Source organism: Zootoca vivipara, chromosome 2 (assembly GCF_963506605.1).
Source record: "Zootoca vivipara chromosome 2, rZooViv1.1, whole genome shotgun sequence".
Lineage (NCBI taxonomy): Eukaryota > Metazoa > Chordata > Lepidosauria > Squamata > Lacertidae > Zootoca > Zootoca vivipara.
In genome coordinates, this window is record NC_083277.1 from 4626602 (window position 1) to 4646391 (window position 19790).

Here is a 19790-nt window from a genome sequence, read left to right on the forward strand (position 1 = left end):
GTTTTGGTTGTTACGATGTTATGTATTTTTCTTTTTTAATATTGTAAACCAGGCAGTGATGCTTATATGAAGGGTGGCATATGAACAATTCTATGTAGACTTGGAAAAGACCCCAAGGTTCCTCTTCTCCAAACTTCTGCAATGCAGCAATCTCAACTCTGCATCCAACCTCTGTTTAAAAGCCCCCAAAGGAGAAGAGTCTACCACTATTAGAGGATGTCTGTTCTACTGTCTAGCTGGATTCACATTTTTTATCATTTGAATCCATTGGATCAGTTCCTACCCTCCAGTGATAAAGATAACAAGCTTGCTCTCTTCCCAGTCTCCTTTTATCCAGGCTAATCAAACCCAGCTTCCTCAACTATTCCTCATAAGGCTTGGTTTCCAGTCCCTTGATTATGTTAAGCCAGGCATCCCCCAACTTCGGCCCTCCAGATGTTTTGGACTACAATTCCCATCTTCCCTGACCACTGGTCCTGTTAGCTAGGGATCATGGGAGTTGTAAGCCAAAAACATCTGGAGGGCCGCAGTTTGGGGATGCCTGTGTTAAGCTATGATATTCAGTCCCCACTGAAATTCAGTCCCCACTGAAATTCATTTTTGCCCAGTACTCCAATCTGTTATGGTGATATTGAATCTCCTGCTCTGGCATAATCTGCACATTGGATGAGCAGCCATCCCCTCAATTCCTTAATCTATGTTGTTTATAAAGACGTTGCACAACAGACTCAGGCCAACTGAAGCCACGCCACTATGGCCACCTGAGCCTCAAAGGACAGCAAAGGATGCAGAAGTCCCTCCATCATGAGAAGGCAACCTCCCCGCCATCCAGTCTAGGGAACCACCCATTAACTGGGCCTCTGTCTTATCTGGATTCAGCTTCAGTTTGTTGGATCTCATCCAGTCCATTACCGAGGCAAGACAATGGTCTAGCACACCTGCTGCCTGTATGAGATATAGAGCTGAGTGTCATCAGCATATTGCTGACAAGGTACTCCAAACCTCTGGGTAACTCCACTTAGTGGTATCATATAGACGTTATACAGCAAAGGGGATAAAATTGAACCCTGAGGAATCCCACATTGAAGGTTCCACAGGGCTGAAGAATACTCTCCAAGCAAGTGGTCAAGAATCTTGCCTGAAAAGGGGAGATCAGCAACTACCCAGGAGTCCTGCAGAGGAAATAGCACCTAAAATTCAAATGCCAGGGAAAAGGTTTTTCTCTTCACCATCCATCTATTGATCCATCTATGTCCCCATCTCCACTCCCCTGGAACTCACCAGTTGTCTCTGAGGGCCCTGGGAGAAAATGTCCAGAGGTTGTGGGGAGGGATGCAGGAGGCAGTCTGACAAGGTCAACTCTCCATCCTCCTCCTTCCGTCCTTGCTAGGTTTGCAGGTTCAGCCTCTTTGGTCTTTCCTGAGGAGCTGAGGATCTCTCCCTCATCACAGTTGATGAGGAATATGAAGACGAGCAACCAAGTCAGTCCTCTGGAAATATGCAGGTAACCTTGGAAGGGACAGCACATAGAAGAATCCCAACCAAGCCTATGAAGAGGCGTGTAGTGGTGATTGGGGATTCCCTACTGAGGGGTACAGAAGCAGTGATCTGTGGGCCTGACAAGATGTCTCGAGAGGTGTGCTGTCTACCTGGGGCCAAGATCAAAGATGTAACAGAACGGCTGCAAGGAATCATAAAACCCACCGACAAATACCCCTTCCTTTTGGTGCATGTGGGAACCAATGACACTGCAAGCCATAGCTTACAGAAGATCAAAAATGATTATGAGGCTCTGGGCAGGAAGTTGAAGCAATTAGATGCACAAATTGTCATCTCTTCTGTCCTCCCAGTTGAACGACATGGCCCAGCGAGAGAGGGAAAAATAGGGGAAGTGAACAACTGGCTTCGCAAATGGTGCAAACAGGAACGGTTTGGATTCCTAGATCACGGTCTGCAGTTTCTTGAAGATGGACTTCTGGCAAGTGATGGACTGCACCTCACAAAAGTTGGGAGGAATGTTTTTGCCACAAAACTCAAAAACCTCATCAGGAGGGCTTTAAACTGACTTATGTGGGGGAGGGAGACAGTGGTCCTGAAGGTAGGAGTCTATCAAATGCTGAAGATGATCATCCAAATGTCAAGGACCAAATGGAGCAAGCAGCATGCAGACCTAGTGGTGGGACGAAAATATCCTTAAATAAGAGACATGGGGGAATGATCAACGGTCTTCAATGTCTGTATACTAATGCACAGAGCATGGGAAATAAACAAGATGAACTTGAGCTCTTGGTACAGCAAACTAAATATGACATAATAGGCATCACTGAAACCTGGTGGGATGAGTCTCATGACTGGAATGTAGTAATAGAGGGATACAATCTATTTAAGAGAAATAGACCAAACAGGAAAGGAGGAGGAGTAGCTTTATATGTTAGGGATATGTATACCTGTGAAGAGATCCAGGATTTAAAACTTCAAAGCCAAATTGAGAGTATCTGGGTCAAAATTAAGGGAGAGAAAAACAACAGTGATCTCATTGTGGGAGTTTACTATAGATCCCCAAGCCAAACTGAGGACACAGATGATGCCTTCCTGGAACAGATGGCCAAGCATTCCAAAGGAAGTGAGATAGTAGTAATGGGGGATTTCAACTATCCTGATATTTGTTGGATGTCAAACTCAGCCAAGAGCATAAGGTCGAACAGATTCCTCACTGGCCTTGCAGACAACTTCATTGTCCAGAAAGTGGGAGAAGCAACAAGAGGATCAGCCATTTTAGATCTGGTCCTAACCAATAGTGATGACTTGGTTAGTGGGGTAGAAGTGGCAGGATCATTAGGTGGGAGTGACCATGCTCTTCTGGAGTTTATAATCCAGCGGAAAGGAGCAACCAAGCATACTAAGGTCCAAATTCTAGACTTTAAGAAAGCCGACTTCAGAAAACTTAGGGAAACGCTGGGTGAAATCCCATGGACAGTAATACTAAAAGGGAAGGGAGTTCATGATGGTTGGGAGTTTGTTAAAAGGGAGATATTAAAAGCACAACTTCAGGCAATACCAATGAGACGGAAACATGGAAGGTGCCTAAAGAAGCCAGGCTGGCTATCTAAAGAACTTTTGACTGAGTTAAGATTTAAAAGGGATATGTACAAAAAATGGAAAAGGGGGGAAATCTCCAGAGAGGAATTCAAACATATAGCCAGCACGTGTAGAGACAAAGTCAGAAAAGCTAAAGCACAGAATGAACTCAGGCTCGCCAGAGAGGTTAAAAGCAACAAAAAGGGCTTTTATGGGTATGTCCGTAGCAAAAGGAAAAACAAGGAAACAGTGGGGTCACTCAGAGGAGAAGATGGTGAAATGCAAACAGGGGACAGAGAAAGGGCAGAACTCCTCAATGCCTTCTTTGCCTCAGTCTTCTCCAAGAAAGAAAACAACGCCCGACCTGAAGAATATGGAGCAGATGATTCAGCAGGGGAAACACAGCCCAGAATAAGTAAGGAGGTAGTACAAGAATACTTGGCTAGTTTAGATGTATTCAAGTCTCCAGGGCCAGATGAACTACATCCAAGAGTATTAAAAGAACTGGCAGAGGTGATTTCAGAACCACTGGCAATAATCTTTGAAAATTCCTGGAGAACAGGCAAAGTTCCAGCAGACTGGAGGAGGGCAAATGTTGTCCCTATTTTCAAAAAGGGGAAAAGAGAGGACCCAAACAATTACCGCCCAGTCAGCCTGACATCAATACCAGGAAAGATTCTAGAGCAGATCATTAAGCAAACAGTCTGTGAGCACCTAGAAAGAAACTCTGTGATCACTAAAAGTCAGCATGGGTTCCTGAAAAATAAGTCATGTCAGACTAATCTGATCTCATTTTTTGACAGAATTACAAGCCTGGTAGATGAAGGGAACGCTGTGGATGTAGCCTATCTTGATTTCAGCAAGGCCTTTGACAAGGTGCCCCATGATATTCTTGTAAAGAAGCTGGTAAAATGTGGGCTAGACAATGCTACCATTCAGTGGATTTGTAGCTGGATTACTGACCGAACCCAAAGGGTGCTCATCAATGGCTCCTCCTCATCCTGGAGAGTAGTGACTAGTGGGGTGCCACAGGGTTCTGTCTTGGGCCCAGTCTTGTTCAACATCTTTATCAATGACTTGGATGATGGGCTTGAGGGAATCCTGAGCAAGTTTGCAGATGACACCAAGTTGGGAGGGGTGGCTAACACCCCAGAGGACAGGATCACACTTCAGAATGACCTTAACAGATTAGACAACTGGGCCAAAGCAAACAAGATGAATTTTAACAAGGAGAAATGTAAAGTACTACACTTGGGCAAAAAAAATGAAAGGCACAAATACAGGATGGGAGACACCTGGCTTGAGAGCAGTACATGTGAAAAGGATCTAGGAGTTTTGGTTGACCACAAACTTGACATGAGTCAGCAGTGTGATGCAGCAGCTAAAAAAGCCAATGCAATTCTGGGCTGCATCAATAGGAGTATAGCATCTAGATCAAGGGAAGTAATAGTACCACTGTATTCTGCTCTGGTCAGACCTCACCTGGAGTATTGTGTCCAGTTCTGGGCACCACAGTTCAAGAAGGATACTGATAAGCTGGAACGTGTCCAGAAGAGGGCAACCAAAATGGTCAAAGGCCTGGAAACGATGCCTTATGAGGAACGGCTTAGGGAGCTGGGTATGTTTAGCCTGGAGAAGAGAAGGTTAAGGGGTGATATGATAACCATGTTCAAATATATAAAAGGATGTCATATAAAGGAGGGAGAAAGGTTGTTTTCTGCTGCTCCAGAGAAGCGGACACGGAGCAACGGATTCAAACTACAAGAAAGAAAATTCCACCTAAACATTAGGAAGAACTTCCTGACAGTAAGAGCTGTTCGGCAGTGGAATTTGCTGCCAAGGAGTGTGGTGGAGTCTCCTTCTTTGGAGGTCTTTAAGCAGAGGCTTGACAGCCATCTGTCAGGAATGCTTTGATGGTGTTTCCTGCTTGGCAGGGGGTTGGACTGGATGGCCCTTGTGGTCTCTTCCAACTCTATGATTCTATGATTCTATGAAGCTGTAGGTTCCTGGGAGGGAGGAAGAAGGAAAGGGAGCCTCAGAGGCCATGCAGGGATTCTCCTGCCCAAAACATTCTGTAGCCTCTAGAGAAGGGGAAGGGGAAGGAGAAGCAGGAGAAGGAGAAAGATGAATAAAATATGGTGGGGACAGGCAAGCCCCGCACTGAAGATATCTCGCCTTGCACTAGGTAAAGGGACCCCTGACCATTAGGTCCAGTCGTGACTGACTCTGGGGTTGCAGCACTCATCTCGCTTTACTAGCCGAGGGAGCTGGCATTCAGCTTCCAGATCATGTGGCCAGCATGACAAAGCCACTTCTGGCGAACCAGAGCAGTGCACAGAAACGCCATTTACCTTCCCGATGTAGCGGTTCCTATTTATCTACTTGCATTTTGACGTGCTTTCGAACTGCTAGGTTGGCAGGAGCTACTTAACCTGAAGCAAACTTTCCCATTGAAAGTAATGGAAAGTGGATTAATCCGTTCCAGACGGGTCCATGGATTACTTAAACTGAAAGTACTCAAACCGAAGTGTACTTAAACCGAGGCATGACTGTATTGTTATTATTATTATTATTACCCCAGCCTCTGGTTGGGTTTCCCTAGTCACTCTGGGTAGCTTATAGTATCTAAACAATATAAAAATAAAAACATTATAAAGCTCCCGATACAGGGCGGCCTTCAGATGTCTTCTAAAAGCTACATACAGCCAATCAGAAGCCGCGCTTTGCTTTCCGAATGTTTTGGAAGTCAAATGGACTTCCGGAATGGATTCCGTTCGACTTCCAAGGTACAACTTTAGTTGTATTATTTCAATTGATTTTGTTTGATTTGCTTACTGCAAACAGCTGGAAGTCTGTAAACTTTGATAATAAACCTGATTTGCAATGGGGATTGAATAATTTGATTGCAAGGTGTATATAAATTTATTTGGAGAGGCCCAAGGGAGCTTTCTTAAAAATATGGGCAACACACACTTCTGCAAAATCACACATTCAATAAAGAGAAAAGTGGGGCCCTTTGCACCCTGCAAAATATTTTTCTGTCTAGAATTATTACTGTCATTCATTTCATTTTCATACTGCTTTATATGAATGGCTTTATACACTGAAATGGTTTTATATTATATAAAAAAATCTCAGAGCGGTTTGCAACACATTAAAATAATAAAGTTCAGAATAAAACATTACTGAGGAAAGTGATATATAAAGTACACATTCAAAGCAACGTAGATTATCTTAAAAAATTTCAAAAGAAAACATTAAAGGAGGAGGGCAACTCCACCTCCCTACCCCACCCCTTGCTCATTTGTAAAGACCCTATCCTTTCTCTCGATCGCCTTCCAGGAGGACAAAGCGGGGCTCCAGGGCCTCTTCCCCTTCTTTGCAGCTGAAAAATCATGCAAGAGAAGCGAAAGCAAAAACTCAGATCGAGAAGGGCCTCCCCGTCTTCATGACCCAAAGTCAACGCGCCCCCTCCAGAAATAAAGGGGAGGGGGGTCCCTTCTGCTTCTGATCCCACACTTACCAGCTTTTGCAAAGTGCGCTTCAGAGGCTTTTGCGCGCCGACCACGCTGCAAATCTTGCAAATCTTTCCCGCCTATCAACAGAGGCAGCCGGCCTCCCGCTTTGCAGCAGCTGCAAGGGAGCCTGGGAGATAAAGTGCTGCTGGGAATTGTAGTCTCTTATTGCCAAAAAAACCCCACAAAGACAAAGAGGTTTCTGGGAAGTGTAGCCTGTTCCGTTCTTCAAGCATTTCTCCCCGCCCACAGGGGGCTGGTTGGTGGGCAGGAAGGGACCGGCGGAAACATCGCAAGATCTGCTGCGTCGTCTGCGCGCAAAAGCCCCCGAAGCACACTCTGCAAAAGCTAGTAAGTGGCCAGATCAGAAGCAGAAGGGGCTTCCTTTATTTCTGGAGGGGGGGGGGGGCGCGCTCAGCTTGGAGACGGGGAGGGAAGGAAGAAGTGTCCGATCCCCACTTTCTCCTTCTGGGTGTGACTGATAGGGTCCTATCAGGTGGCGCTGTGGGTTAAACCACAGAGCCTAGGGCTTGCCGATCAGAAGGTCAGCGGTTCGAATCCTCACAACCGGGGTGAGCTCCCGTTGCTCGGTCCCAGCTCTTGCCAACCTAGCAGTTCGAAAGCACATCAAAGTGCAAGTAGATAAATAGGAACCGCTCCAAGCCGGAAGGTAAATGGCGTTTCCGTGTGTTGCTCTGGTTCGCCAGAAGCGGCTTTGTCATGCTGGCCACATGACCTGGAAGCTGTACGCTGGCTCCCTCGGCCAGTAAAGCGAGATGAGCGCCGCAACCCCAGAGTCAGTCACGACTGGACCTAATGGTCAGGGGTCCCTTTACCTAGTGCAAGGCGAGATATCTTCAGTGCGGGGCTTGCCTGTCCCCACCATATTTTATTCAAGTTTGCACCCCTGGGGAGCAGAGAGAGAGACGTGTCATTTGGTAGAAAAGGCTCCATCTTGGGCACTGGCGGGGAAATCTCTGGAGGGGCCGCCTTGGCTTCTCCCTCCTGCCCAGGAATCTCCTTAAAGTCACTTCTATAAATGGGGGAAGGGGTCCCAATTCCTTTCTCCCTCTTCCTACTTAGAAACTGCTCCTCCCTTGGGGACTGGGGGCTCCCAAGGTAGGATGCTGCATGACCCCGAATTAGACCATTGGTTCACCTGGGTCACTATTGCTGGCTGGCTGGCCACCCTGAGGCCAGGAGGCTGGACTAGGTGCTCCATTTGGCCTGATCCAGCAGGACTCTGGTGATGTTCTTAAGAGGAAAGGAGTGTTTTTTAATGGTGGCGTGGGGAAGATCCTCTTTCGGGCATGACTCTGCAGGGGTTCAGGTGGAAGTCACCCTTCTTTTCCTGTAGGAGGAGTTGCTAGGGTGCCACTTAGGGAGGGAAATCTCTGGGGGGGGTCTGGGGCTGCCTCCCCCCCCCCAGGACATCACAACTTGTTTAGACTTTGGGCTCTGCATAATAGTTTAAAAGAGGCTGGATCTGCAATCATCATCACTATCCGAGGCTGGGAGAGGTGCTGATTTCCAAGGGACTGTGGGTGGAGAAGGAGAAATGGATGGATGGGGGCTGGAGGGGAACCCTCCCCCCAAGCAGAAAAGTCAAGAAAGCCCTGGATGGAGGAAGGGAGGGGAACAGTCATCTCCAAAGTCTCTCACCTGGTGCATGTTTTGGGTGTCCAAAGAGGAGGAATATGCAGAGCAAACACTGTGCAGATTTACTCACAAGTAAACCCTGGCGGGGAGGGCACAGATTGAATTGGTATCACACAAAAAGACTTTAAAAATGGGGCTCCTTTTTGGAAGGGGGTACCCCATTTGGAGAGTCTGTGTGGTGTAGTGGTTAAGTGCGGTAGACTCGTAATCTGGGGAACCGGGTTCGCGTCTCCGCTCCTCCACAGGCAGCTGCTGGGTGACCTTGGGCTAGTCCCACTTCTCTGAAGTCTCTCAGCCTCACTCACCTCACAGAGTGTCTGTTGTGGGGGAGGAAGGGAAAGGAGAATGTTAGCCACTTTGAGACTCCTTAGGGTAGTGATAAAGCGGGATATCAAATCCAAATTCTTCTCTTTCTCCTTCTCTTGCTTCTCCTTCCCCTTCCCCTTCTCTAGAGGCTGCAGAATGTTTTGGGCAGGAGAATCCCTGAATGGCCTCTGAGGCTCCCTTTCCTTCTTCTTCCCTCCCAGGAACCTGCAGCTTCTGAGCTCCACAGGAAGGACCAAAGAGGCTGAACCTGAAAACCTAGCAAGGATGGAAGGAGGAAGATGGACAGTTGACCTTATCAGACTGCCTCCTGCATCCTCCCCAAGAACCTCTGGGCATTTTCTCCCAGGGCCCTCAGAGACATCTGGTGAGTTCCAGGGGAATGGAGATAGGGACATAAATGGATCAATAGATGGATGGCGAAGAAGAAAACCTTTTCCCAGGCTTTTGAGTTTTAGGTGCTATTTCCACTGCAGGGGATTGCACAAGAGAGCCTGTGGGGTCTCTTCCAAGTTTGCATAGAATTTCTCATATACGACCCTTCATCTAAGCATCACTGCACAGATTACAATATAAAAAACAGAAAACCTGGCTTGCCAGTAGTTCATGTCTCAAGACCTTAGTAGACCACAAGCTTAACATGATCAAGGGACTGGAAACCAAGCCTTATGAGGAATAGCTGAGGAAGCTGGGTTTGCTTAGCCTGGATAAAAGGAGACTGGGAAGAGATATGCCATCTTCAGATATCTATCTAAAGTGCTGTCACGTGAAGATGGAGCAAGCTGGTTATCTTCATCTCTGGAGGGTAGGAGCTGATCCAATGGATTCAAATTACAAGAAATGTGAATCCAGCTAAACAGTAGAACAGGCACCCTCTGAAAGTGGTGGACTCTCCTCCTTTGGGGGCTTTTAAGCAGAGGTTAGATGCTTAAGTCGAGATTGCTGCATTGCAGAAATTTTGACAAGAGGACCCTCGGGGTCTCTTCCAAGTGTACATAGAATTGTTCATATACCACCCTTCATCTAAGCATCACAGAAAATAGAAAAATACATAACATTCTAACAACCGAAACAGTACACCCACCCACACAATTTAAAGAGACAGAGATGAGCCCACAGGAAAGTTTACATAGAATTTCTCATAGAATTTCTTCATCTAAACATCGCTGCACAGATTACAATATAAAAACAGAAAACAGGGCCTTAGTAGACCACAAGCTTAACATGATGAAATGAGCGCAAGTTGTAGGACACAACATACAATTTGAGAACTGGGGAAAATTGTGGAAAATAAATTTAAAATGTACTGATTGTTCTTTGCTGAAGGAAAATTATATGAAAATGATGTATAGATGGTATATTACACCTGCTAAAGTGGGAATCGTGTATAAAACTGGATCAAATAAATCAAACATGTGGTGGGAATGTAGAGAAGTTTAAAAAAATTGGGAGATGATATATAATGAACTGAAAAAAAATGTTTAAAAGAACATTTGTTAAAAAACCAGAAGCATTTTGTTAGGGATTCTAAAGAAGAATGGGATTTGTTTATTTTTACCAATTACTTAAAAAGACAACAAAATGAACTGGACTCCTTAGGAGGTTTTGAATAAACACCCACAATTTATTAGTAGAATATAGGGTAGATAAGGTGAAAATATGTACAATTTGATAATATGCAGAGAAAACCGTGTGAGAATAAAAGGGGGGGAGTTGAGGGAAGTCTTGGGAAGGGGGGAGGAAGGGAGGGGAGGGGATAAAAGGGGGGGAAATGTAATTGACAATGTGATAGATAATGTATTCTTTTAAATTTGTTTAATAAAAACTTTTAAAAAAGGAAGGTTGAAAGCGGCTGAACCTGCAAACCGAGCAAGGATGGAAGGAGGAAGATGGACAGTTGACCTTATTAGACTGCCTCCTGCATCCCTCCCCAAAACCTCTGAGCATTTTTTCCCAGGGCCCTCAGAGACATCTGGTGAGTTCCAGGGGAGTGGAGACAGGGACACAGATAGATGGATGGTGAAGAGGAAATCCTTTTCCAAGGCTTTTGAGTTTTAGGTGCTCTTTCCACTGCAGGGTATTGCACAAGAGAGCCTGTGGGGTCTCTTCCAAGTTTCCATAGAATTTATCATATACTACCTTTCATCTAAGCATCGCTGCACAGCTCACAATATTAAAACAGAAAACCTGGCTTGCTAGTAGTACATGACTCAGGGCCTTAGTAGACCACAAGCTTAACACGATCAAATGGGCACAAGATGTAGGACACAACATACAATTTGAGGACTGGGGATAATTGTGGAAAGTAAATTTGATTGTTCTCTCCTGAAGGAAAATTATATGAAAATGATGTAGAGATAGTATATTACACCTGCTAAAGTGGCAAACATGTATAAAACTGGATCAAATAAATGTTGGAAATGTAAGGAAAAGGAGGGAACTTTTTACCATATGTGGTGGGAATGTAGAGAAGTTTAAAAAATTGGGAGATGATATATAACTAGTGTCGTTCAGCCCGTTTAGAAAACAGGCGCTAGGGGATATGTGAGAGGAGCAGCGGGGCCGCGGCCTTCTCTCTCTCTCTCTCTCTCTCTCTCTCTCTCTCTCTGTGCGCTCGGCTGCGGGGCGCGCCAGGAACGCAAGTAAACAAACTCGCTATCCCGTCGTGCCCCGCAGCTGAGTGCAGAGAGGGAGGGAAGGCTGCGGCCTCGTCGCTCGTCTCATGGGCTCCTCCGTCGAGCGCGCGAGGGGAAGGCACGAGGGGAGGCGGAGTCCGGCGCCTGGGCCTAGCCGCCTCCCTCAGCCATGGTGCGCTTCGTCGCAGGCTTCGCCTACGATGACGACGGGGAAAGCCTGGCCGCCGGAGCCGCAGCAGCAGGAGCCGGAGCCCGGGGACTGGGAGGCTTCGGCGGGGGTGACCGGCTGGCCCGTCAGCAGGAGCACCACTACCAGCTCAAACGGGAAGCGACAGGAAGGAGACATCCCGGGGTTTGGAGAAGCGCTTGCTGGACGCACACACGTGCGCGCTCCCCCCCCCCCCGCCAACGCTCAGTCCAGCCAGGAGCGGCGGTTGGCAGCCGCAGGGAAACGGTAGGTGGGGGGGAGAGTGCACGTGTGTGTGCGTCCAGTCTCTGCTGTCCAATCCCTGTGTCCCTGGGGCCCATGTGCAGTAACCCAGGGACACACGGGAAAACTGGACGCAGAGACACTTGGACTTTATTATATAGGATGAGCTGAAAAAAATGTTTAAAAGAACATTGTTAAAAAACCAGAAGCATTTTTGTTAGGGATTCTAGGGCAAGACCTGTGAAGGAAATCAAGGAACCTATTTATGTAGTATGCTAGAACAGTGCCGAGAGTTTTGTTCGCAAAGGTATGGAAGACTGAGGAAATCCCTATGAAAGAGCAATGGCAAGAAAAATTGATGAGTTATGAGGAACTGGCAAAGCTGAGATACAAACTGTGAGAGAAGGACAACCATGAGTTTAAAGAAAAATGGGATTTTTAAAAGAAATTACTTAACGACATCAAAACAAATAGGACTCCTTAGCAGGTTTTGAATAAACACCCATAATTTATTAGTAGAATATAGGGTAGATAAGGTGAAGATATGTACAATTTGATAACATGCAGAGTAAACCGTGTGAGAGAAAAAAGGGGGGGAGTTGAGGGAAGTATTGGGAAGGAGGGACGGAGAGGAGGGGAGGGGATAAAAAGGGGAGGAAATGTAATTGACAATGTGATAGATAATGTATTATTTTAAAAATTGTTCAATAAAAACTTTTTAAAAAGGAAGGATGAAAGTGGCTGAACCTGCAAACCTAGCAAGGATGGAAGGAGGGCGATGGACAGTTGACCTTATCAGACTGCCTCCTGCATCCCTCCCCACAACCTCTGAGCATTTTCTCCCAGGGCCCTCAGAGACATCTGGTGAGTTCCAGGGGAGTGGCGATGGGGACATAAATGGATCAATAGATGGTGAAGAGGAAAACCTTTTCCCAGGCATTTGAATTGTAGGTGCTATTTCCTCTGCAGGACTCCTGGATAGTTGCTGGTCTCCCCTTCTTAGGCAAGGTTCTTGACCAGCCATCCCCAAACTTCGGACCTCCAGATGTTTTGGACCACAATTCCTCTCACCCCTGACCACTGGTCCTGCTAGGTATCATGGGAGTTGTAGGGCAAAACATCTGGAGGGCCGCAGTTTGGGGATGCCTGTTCTTGACCGTATGGTTGCAGACAAGATCCAGGTGGCCTTTTAGGAAGCTGATTTTCTAGGTCCATTTTAATTGGATTTTGGACCAGTTTTGTCCCAGAAACTGCTTTGGTTGCCCTGTATGATGACCTCTGTTGGGAAAGAGGCAGCAGAACCGTGACCCTACTAATTCTCCTTGTCCTCTCAGCAACTTTCGATTCCCTCTACCATGGTATCCTTCTAGAGCAGCTAGAATAACCAGCTGCACATATATAAGATGGAGGACACCTGGGTTGCCAGTAGTCCAAGTCTCAGGGCCTTAGTAGACCACAAGCTTAACATGATCAAGGGATTGGAAACCAAGCCTTATGAGGAATAGCTGAGGAAGCTTGGTTTGCGTAAAAGGAGACTGGGAAAAAGGAGACTGGGAAGAGATATGCCATCTTCAGATATCTATCTTCACGTGAAGATGGAGCAAGCTGGTTATCTTCATCTCTGGAGGGTAGGAGCTGATCCAATGGATTCAGATTACAAGAAATGTGAATCCAGCTAAACAGCAGAACAGACACCCTCTGAAAGTGGTGGACTCTCCTCCTTTGGGGGCTTTTAAGCAGAGGTTAGATGCAGATTCGAGATTGCTGCATTGCAGAAGTTTGGACAAGAGGACCCTCGGGGTCTCTTCCAAGTGTACATAGAATTGTTCATATACCACCCTTCATCTAAGCATCACAGAAAATAGAAAAATACATAACATTGTAAAAACCGAAACAGAACCCCCTCCCCTGCAAATTTAAAGAGATGATTTAATTAGGCAGAAGCCTGGGAAAAGAGGAAAGTTTTAATTTGCTGCCTTAATTGTAACACTTGGCATTATTATAATTTGACATTATTTTCGCTGCATTCCTTAAAAAATGGAATATAAAAAGGAAAAGGGAGAACGTAAGAGATATTGAAATAAGAGGTGCTATTTGCACCAGATGTGTGTTGTGTTACTTCTTCCTCTTCCTTGGAAGCCTAACAGCATTTTCTTTCCTCCCCAAGCACGTGATGGAAACAATAGTCAGAATTCCGAGAAGTCACCTGGAATTTTATTGAAGAAACCATTTAAATGTGTGGTGTGCGGAAAGTGCTTCATGCAGAAGACAAAGTTTACTTCTCACAAGCAAACTCACACAGAGGACAAACCATTCAAATGTATGGAATGTGGAAAGTCGTTCAGGCAGAAGACATACCTTACAGCACACCAGCGAATTCACACAGGGGAGAAACCGTTTCAATGTATGGAGTGTGGAAAGACATTTGCTGATTCTGGAACCCATAGAAAACATCAACGGATTCACACAGGAGAAAAACCATTTAAATGTGTGGAGTGTGGAAGGAGCTTCAGTCAAAGTGGAAACCTTAAAAAACATCTACAAAATCACACAGGGGAGAAAACTTTTAAATGTTTGGAGTGCGGAAAGAGCTTCATTGATCATGCGTCCCTTAGTTCACATCAAATAATTCACACAGGGGAGAAGCCATTCAAATGTATGGAGTGCGGAAAGTGTTTCAGACGGAACCAGCACCTTACTGTACACCAGCGAATTCACACAGGGGAGAAACCCTTTAAATGTATGGAGTGTGGGAAGACTTCCACGGATAGTGGAAGCCATGCAAAACATCTACGAATTCACGCAGCGGAGAAGCTATTTGAATGTAAGGAGTGTGGAAAGTGCTTTAGCCTGAAGTCAACCCTCACTTTACATGAGAGAACTCACACAGGGGAGAAACCATATGAATGTATGGAGTGTGGAAAGTGGTTTAGCGTGAAGTCAACCCTCACTTCACACCAGCGAACTCACACAGGGGAGAAGCCATTTAAATGTATGGAGTGTGGGCAGACTTTCACGGATAGTGGAAGCCATAGAAAACATCAACGGATTCACACAGGGGATAAACCATTTAAATGTATGGAGTGTGGGAAGACTTTCACAGAAAGTGGAAACTATACAACACATCTACGAATTCACACAGGAGAAAAACCATTTAAATGTATGGAGTGTGGAAGTTGCTTCAATCAAAGTTGCAACCTTAAAAAACATTTACGAATTCACACAGGGGAGAAACCCTTTAAATGTACGGAGTGTGGAAGGACCTTCAGTCGTATTGATGCACTTAGACAACATCGATGGACTCACACAGTGAAGAAACCATGATAGCTTTATCATGTATAATGAGATCCATGGTTTTAAGTTTGGTAACTGCTTTCCAGACTCTTAAACTTCTGTACTCCATAAAAGGTAAAGGGACCCCTGACCATTAGGTCCAGTCGTGACCGACTCTGGGGTTGCGCGCTCATCTCGCATTATTGGCCGAGGGAGCCGGCGTATAGCTTCCAGGTCATGTGGCCAGCATGACAAAGCTGCTTCTGGAGAACCAGAGCAGCACATGGAAACGCCGTTTACCTTCCCGCTGTAGCGGTTCCTATTTATCTACTTGCACTTTGATGTGCTTTCGAACTGCTAGGTTGGCAGGAGCTGGGACCGAGCAACAGGAGCTCACCCCGTTACAGGGATTCGAACCGCCGACCTTCTGATCAGCAAGCCCTAGGCTCAGTGGTTTAACCACAGCGCCACCTGGGTCCCATAGGCACACACAAATGTGAGCTCTCCCTCCTCCCTCTGTCTCCCTGTGGGGGGGGGGCAGGTAAGCCCCACCTCACATAATTGATCTCAAGACAAAGTGCATGCACACTATATGAATGACAATGCCCATCAACAGGAAAGCAAAATGATGCATACATAAAACTATAGCAAACAAGAGAAAATGTACATAAAAAAACCCCATTTAATTCAATACAGTAATGTATTTGCCAATACAGTAATGTCTTTGCACCTTAGGCAGGTTGGTGTGCAAGCAGGTGTTCATTTGCACACCAGACCTAAACCACAGAGCCTAAGGCTTGCCGATCCGAAGGTCGGCGGTTCGAATCCCCGCGACAGGGTGAGCTCCCGTTGCTCGGTCCCAGCTCTTGCAACAATCCCTCATGTGATGGGACTTCCCCACCTCCTCATTTAATGTGCCCCCTAAATATGTGAGAACTCACTGTCAAAAGGGTCACGATAACCAGGATGTACTTCAATTACACACTCAGCATGGTGTGGTCATTTTTGAGCAGTATGCACACATGAAACTTCCTCCTATTTGTTCATTTCACTTATGAATTTCTTCCTACGAAACAACAATAAGAAATAAATAGAAGCCTTTCATATCTGAAAACAATTAAAAACAATCCTAAACAGTATATAAAAACAATTTCAAATCCAATACAGATACAGACTGTGAGAAAGTTCTCTGCTTAAGTGGCTGGTTCAGGAAGAAAGGTATTCAAAAGCACCAAAATGTCTGATATACCGTGTTTCCCCTTTTTTAAAGCGTAGTCATAAAGTAAGCCATGGCAGCATTTTTAAGCAGTTGCGAAAGATAAGACATACCCCGAAAATAAGACATACCTCCATGCCGTGTATGAAAACTAACACCCTCCTTATGGCCACTACTGGCAGTAAGATGTTGCTGAATTAGACTGAGATCCTATTTAAGTGACTGGATTTTTAAAGTGCGACCGCCGAGCGCACCAGCCGGGTTCCCCCAGCCACTCTGGGCGGCTTCCAACAAAACATTAAAATACAGAAATCCATCACACATTAAAAGCTTCCCTAAACAGGGCTGCCTTAAGATGCCTTCTAAAGGTCTGGTAATTGTTGTTCTCTTTGACCTCTGGTGGGAGGGCATTCCACAGGGTGGGTGCCACTATCGAGAAGGCCCTCTGCCTGGTTCCCTGTAACTTGGCTTCTCGTAGTGAGGGAACCGCCAGAAGGCCCTCGGCGCTGGACCTCAGTGTCCGTGCAGAACGATGGGGGAGGAGACGCTCCTTCAGGTATACTGGACCAAGGCCGTTTAGGGCTTTAAAGGTCAGCACCAACACTTTGAATTGTGCTCAGAAACGTACTGGGAGCCAATGTAGGTCTTTCAGGACCGGTGTTATGTGGTCTCGACGGCTGCTCCCAGTCACCAGTCTAGCTGCCGCATTCTGGGTTAGTTCTAGTTTCCGGGTCACCTTCAAAGGTAGCCCCATGTAGAGTGCGTTGCAGTAGTCCAAGCGAGAGATAACTAGAGCATGGACCACTCTGGTGAGACAGTCTGCAGGCAGGTAGGGTCTCAGCCTGCGTACCAGATGGAGCTGATAAACAGCTGCCCTGGACACAGAATTGACCTGTAATGCATCACAACTTTGGCAGTGTCAAGCCTTGGGCGGAATTCTTTGGTAATTTTCATAGAGGGAGGGGCGTGAGGTGGAGACCTTACCCCCCTTGCGGCAACAAGATCGGGGTATTGGGGGAAGCCTTGACCATGCCAATAGGCGTCATCACTTCCCCCTTCCAGCGGCGGTGAACAGTGGGCGGGCTCTCTCTGCTTGAACATATGTTCTCCGGAGCCAGCCCCAACCTCCATACATGTGGATGACCCCAAAGCCTCCCAGAACCCTGGCTGGGGGCTGGGAAGGATAACGCCCAATGCCTGAACCAAGGTCTCCCTACATCTGAATCTTTAAAAAGTTGTGGCCAATTTGAATCCCATAGCACGTTGTTATGCGTCTTTATTCCGCTCAGCGGGTTGCCTGGGGGTTTGGGGGACTCCGCCTGTCCACGCAAAAGCTGTGTGACACCCATCTTCTCATCTACCCTGCCTGCCTGTTTTCCCATGTTGTGGTTCTAGACATTATTTATTTGTAGTAGTAGTAGTAGTAGTAGTAGTAGTATATTTCTCTCCTGTTCGTCCTCCCAAAGGAGCCCAGGACAGCAAACAACAAAGCAGCAATGCCAGATGGGCGGGGTACAAATAATAAATTAATAAATACAAATAAATAATAGTCTCCTTCTCTGGAGGTCTTTAAGCGGAGGCTTGACAGCCATCTGTCAGGAATGCTTTGATGGTGTTTCCTGCTTGGCAGGGGGTTGGACTGGATGGCCCTTGTGGTCTCAAATATATAAATAAAAGGATGTCATATAGAAGAGGATGAAAGGTTGTTTTCTGCTGCTCCAGAGAAGCGGACACGGAGCAATGGATTCAAGCTACAAGAAAGAAGATCCCACCTAAACATTAGGAAGAACTTCCTGACAGTAAGAGCTGTTTGGCAGTGGAATTTGCTACCAAGGAGTGTGGTGGAGTCTCCTCCTTTGGAGGTCTTTAAGCAGAGGCTTGACAGGCATATGTCAAGAATGCTTTGATGGTGTTTCCTGCTTGGCAGGGGGTTGGACTGGATGGCCCTTGTGGTCTCTTCCAACTCTAGGATTCTATGATTCTATGAAATAATAATAATAATAATAATAATAATAATAATAACAGTATTTAAATAATAACTAAATAAAAAATAAAATAAAAAATAAAATAAAAAACTAAATAAGTAAATAAATAATAACAATATTTAAGTAATAGTATTTAAAAACTTTCAGAACATCTACAGGTAAAGGTAAAAGACCCCTGGATGGTTAAGTCCAGTCGAATTCGACTATGGGGTGTAGCGCTCATCTCATCTTTCAGGCCGAGGGAGCCGGTGTTTGTCTGCAGACAGCTTTCTGGGTCATGTGGCCAGCATGACTCGTGATGAGTTCCAGAGTGCACCGAAATGCCATTTGTCTTCCTTCCGCAGCAGTACCTATTTATCTACTCACTCTAGAATGCTTTTGAACTCCTACCTGTAGGTTAGCCGGGGCTGGGACAGAGCAACCCCACCATGTGGATTTGAAATGTTGATATTGCGATGATCGGCAAGCCCGAGAGGCTTGGTACTTTAGACCAGAGCTCTACCTTGTGCCTAATGCTTGGGAAAGTGTGATCAGCCCCATAGGAGCCCTGCTTTTGCTTTTGTGAGATGCAGGATGCTGGAATAGATGAGCCTTCCATCTGATCCAGCTGCCGGGCTCTTCTTAGTTTCTTGTGAGCAAACTTCAGCCCAAGCTCCCCCCATCCCCCACCCTCCTGAGCTGAGCCCTGCCAGAAATGGGGAAGTGACTGCAGCTTTGGTACTGCAATAATCCATGAATGATTCTGGCTAGCAAGCTTTGGAGGTGAGAGGAACCACAGACAAGAGACGTTTAGGAGGCAGAGCCAGAATGAGACCCCTGGTACTATTACTGCTGCTGCTGCTTAAGCCCCATGGAGTCTGTGGGAAACTGAAGGCAAAATGCCCCTTGAATCTGATCAGGGAACAAAGTGAAGCATTCAATTACTACCAGATTAGTGGGATCGTGTATTTCCTCCAGTTTAAGAAACCACAGCCATATGTCTTTTCCAAGACCCCCTTTGTCGGGATTGAAGGGTAAGTAAGAGCTGTTCGGCAGTGGAATTTGCTACCAAGGAGTGTGGTGGAGTCTCCTTTGGAGGTCTTTAAGTGGAGGCTTGACAGGCATCTGTCAATAATGCTTTGATGGTGTTTCCTGCTTGGCAAGGGGTTGGACTGGATGGCCCCTGTGGTCTCTTCCAACGCTATGATTCTATGATTCTACATGCAGGTGGTGGCCATGCTCAGGGCCGTCTTAAGCATATTGGGTGCCCTGGCGCCGTGGTGCGACGATCCCTCCGGCGCCCCGCCCCATTTCTCCACGCGACTGGCAGGAATATTGTTGTTGTTATTTAGTCATGTCCGACTCTTCGTCGGACATGTTTAGTCGTTTAGTGATGTCAGACTTCGTGACCCCACTCCTGTCTTCCACTGCCTCCCGCAGTTTGGTCAAACTCATGTTCGTAGCTTTGAGAACACTGTCCAACCATCTCGCCCTCTGTCGTCCCCTTCTCCTAGTGCCCTCCATCTGTCCCAGCATCAGGGTCTTTTCCAGGGAGTCTTCTCTTCTCATGAGGTGGCCAAAGTATTGGGTGTCTGCCCACAAGTGATACATGCAATTTTCCTTTGTTTCAGAGTTCAGTTTTGGTTTTGAGTCTGAGAGTCCGAGTATGAGTTTCTGCCAGAGAGGAGTGTCACG

The 19790-nt window shown here is 46.3% G+C and overlaps 1 protein-coding gene across 4 annotated transcripts; it reads left to right on the forward strand.

The window, feature by feature from the left end:
• The first annotated feature begins 6841 nt into the window (after nt 1-6841).
• LOC118078157 (zinc finger protein OZF-like) lies at nt 6842-18048 on the forward strand. 4 transcript variants are annotated; one of them, XM_060269233.1, is made up of 5 exons: nt 6842-6944; nt 8705-8943; nt 10418-10551; nt 12373-12506; nt 13810-18048. In XM_060269233.1, the coding sequence occupies exons 4-5, from the start codon at nt 12374-12376 to the stop codon at nt 14964-14966; spliced, it is 1290 nt and encodes a 429-aa protein (XP_060125216.1). In that variant the 5' UTR covers nt 6842-6944; nt 8705-8943; nt 10418-10551; nt 12373; the 3' UTR covers nt 14967-18048. The 4 variants fall into 4 exon arrangements, with proteins under 4 accessions (XP_060125216.1, XP_060125214.1, XP_060125201.1 ...); XM_060269231.1 differs by having other exon boundaries at nt 12369-12506; nt 13810-18047; XM_060269218.1 differs by having other exon boundaries at nt 10414-10551; nt 12369-12506; nt 13810-18046.
• The last annotated feature ends 1742 nt before the right edge of the window (nt 18049-19790 follow it).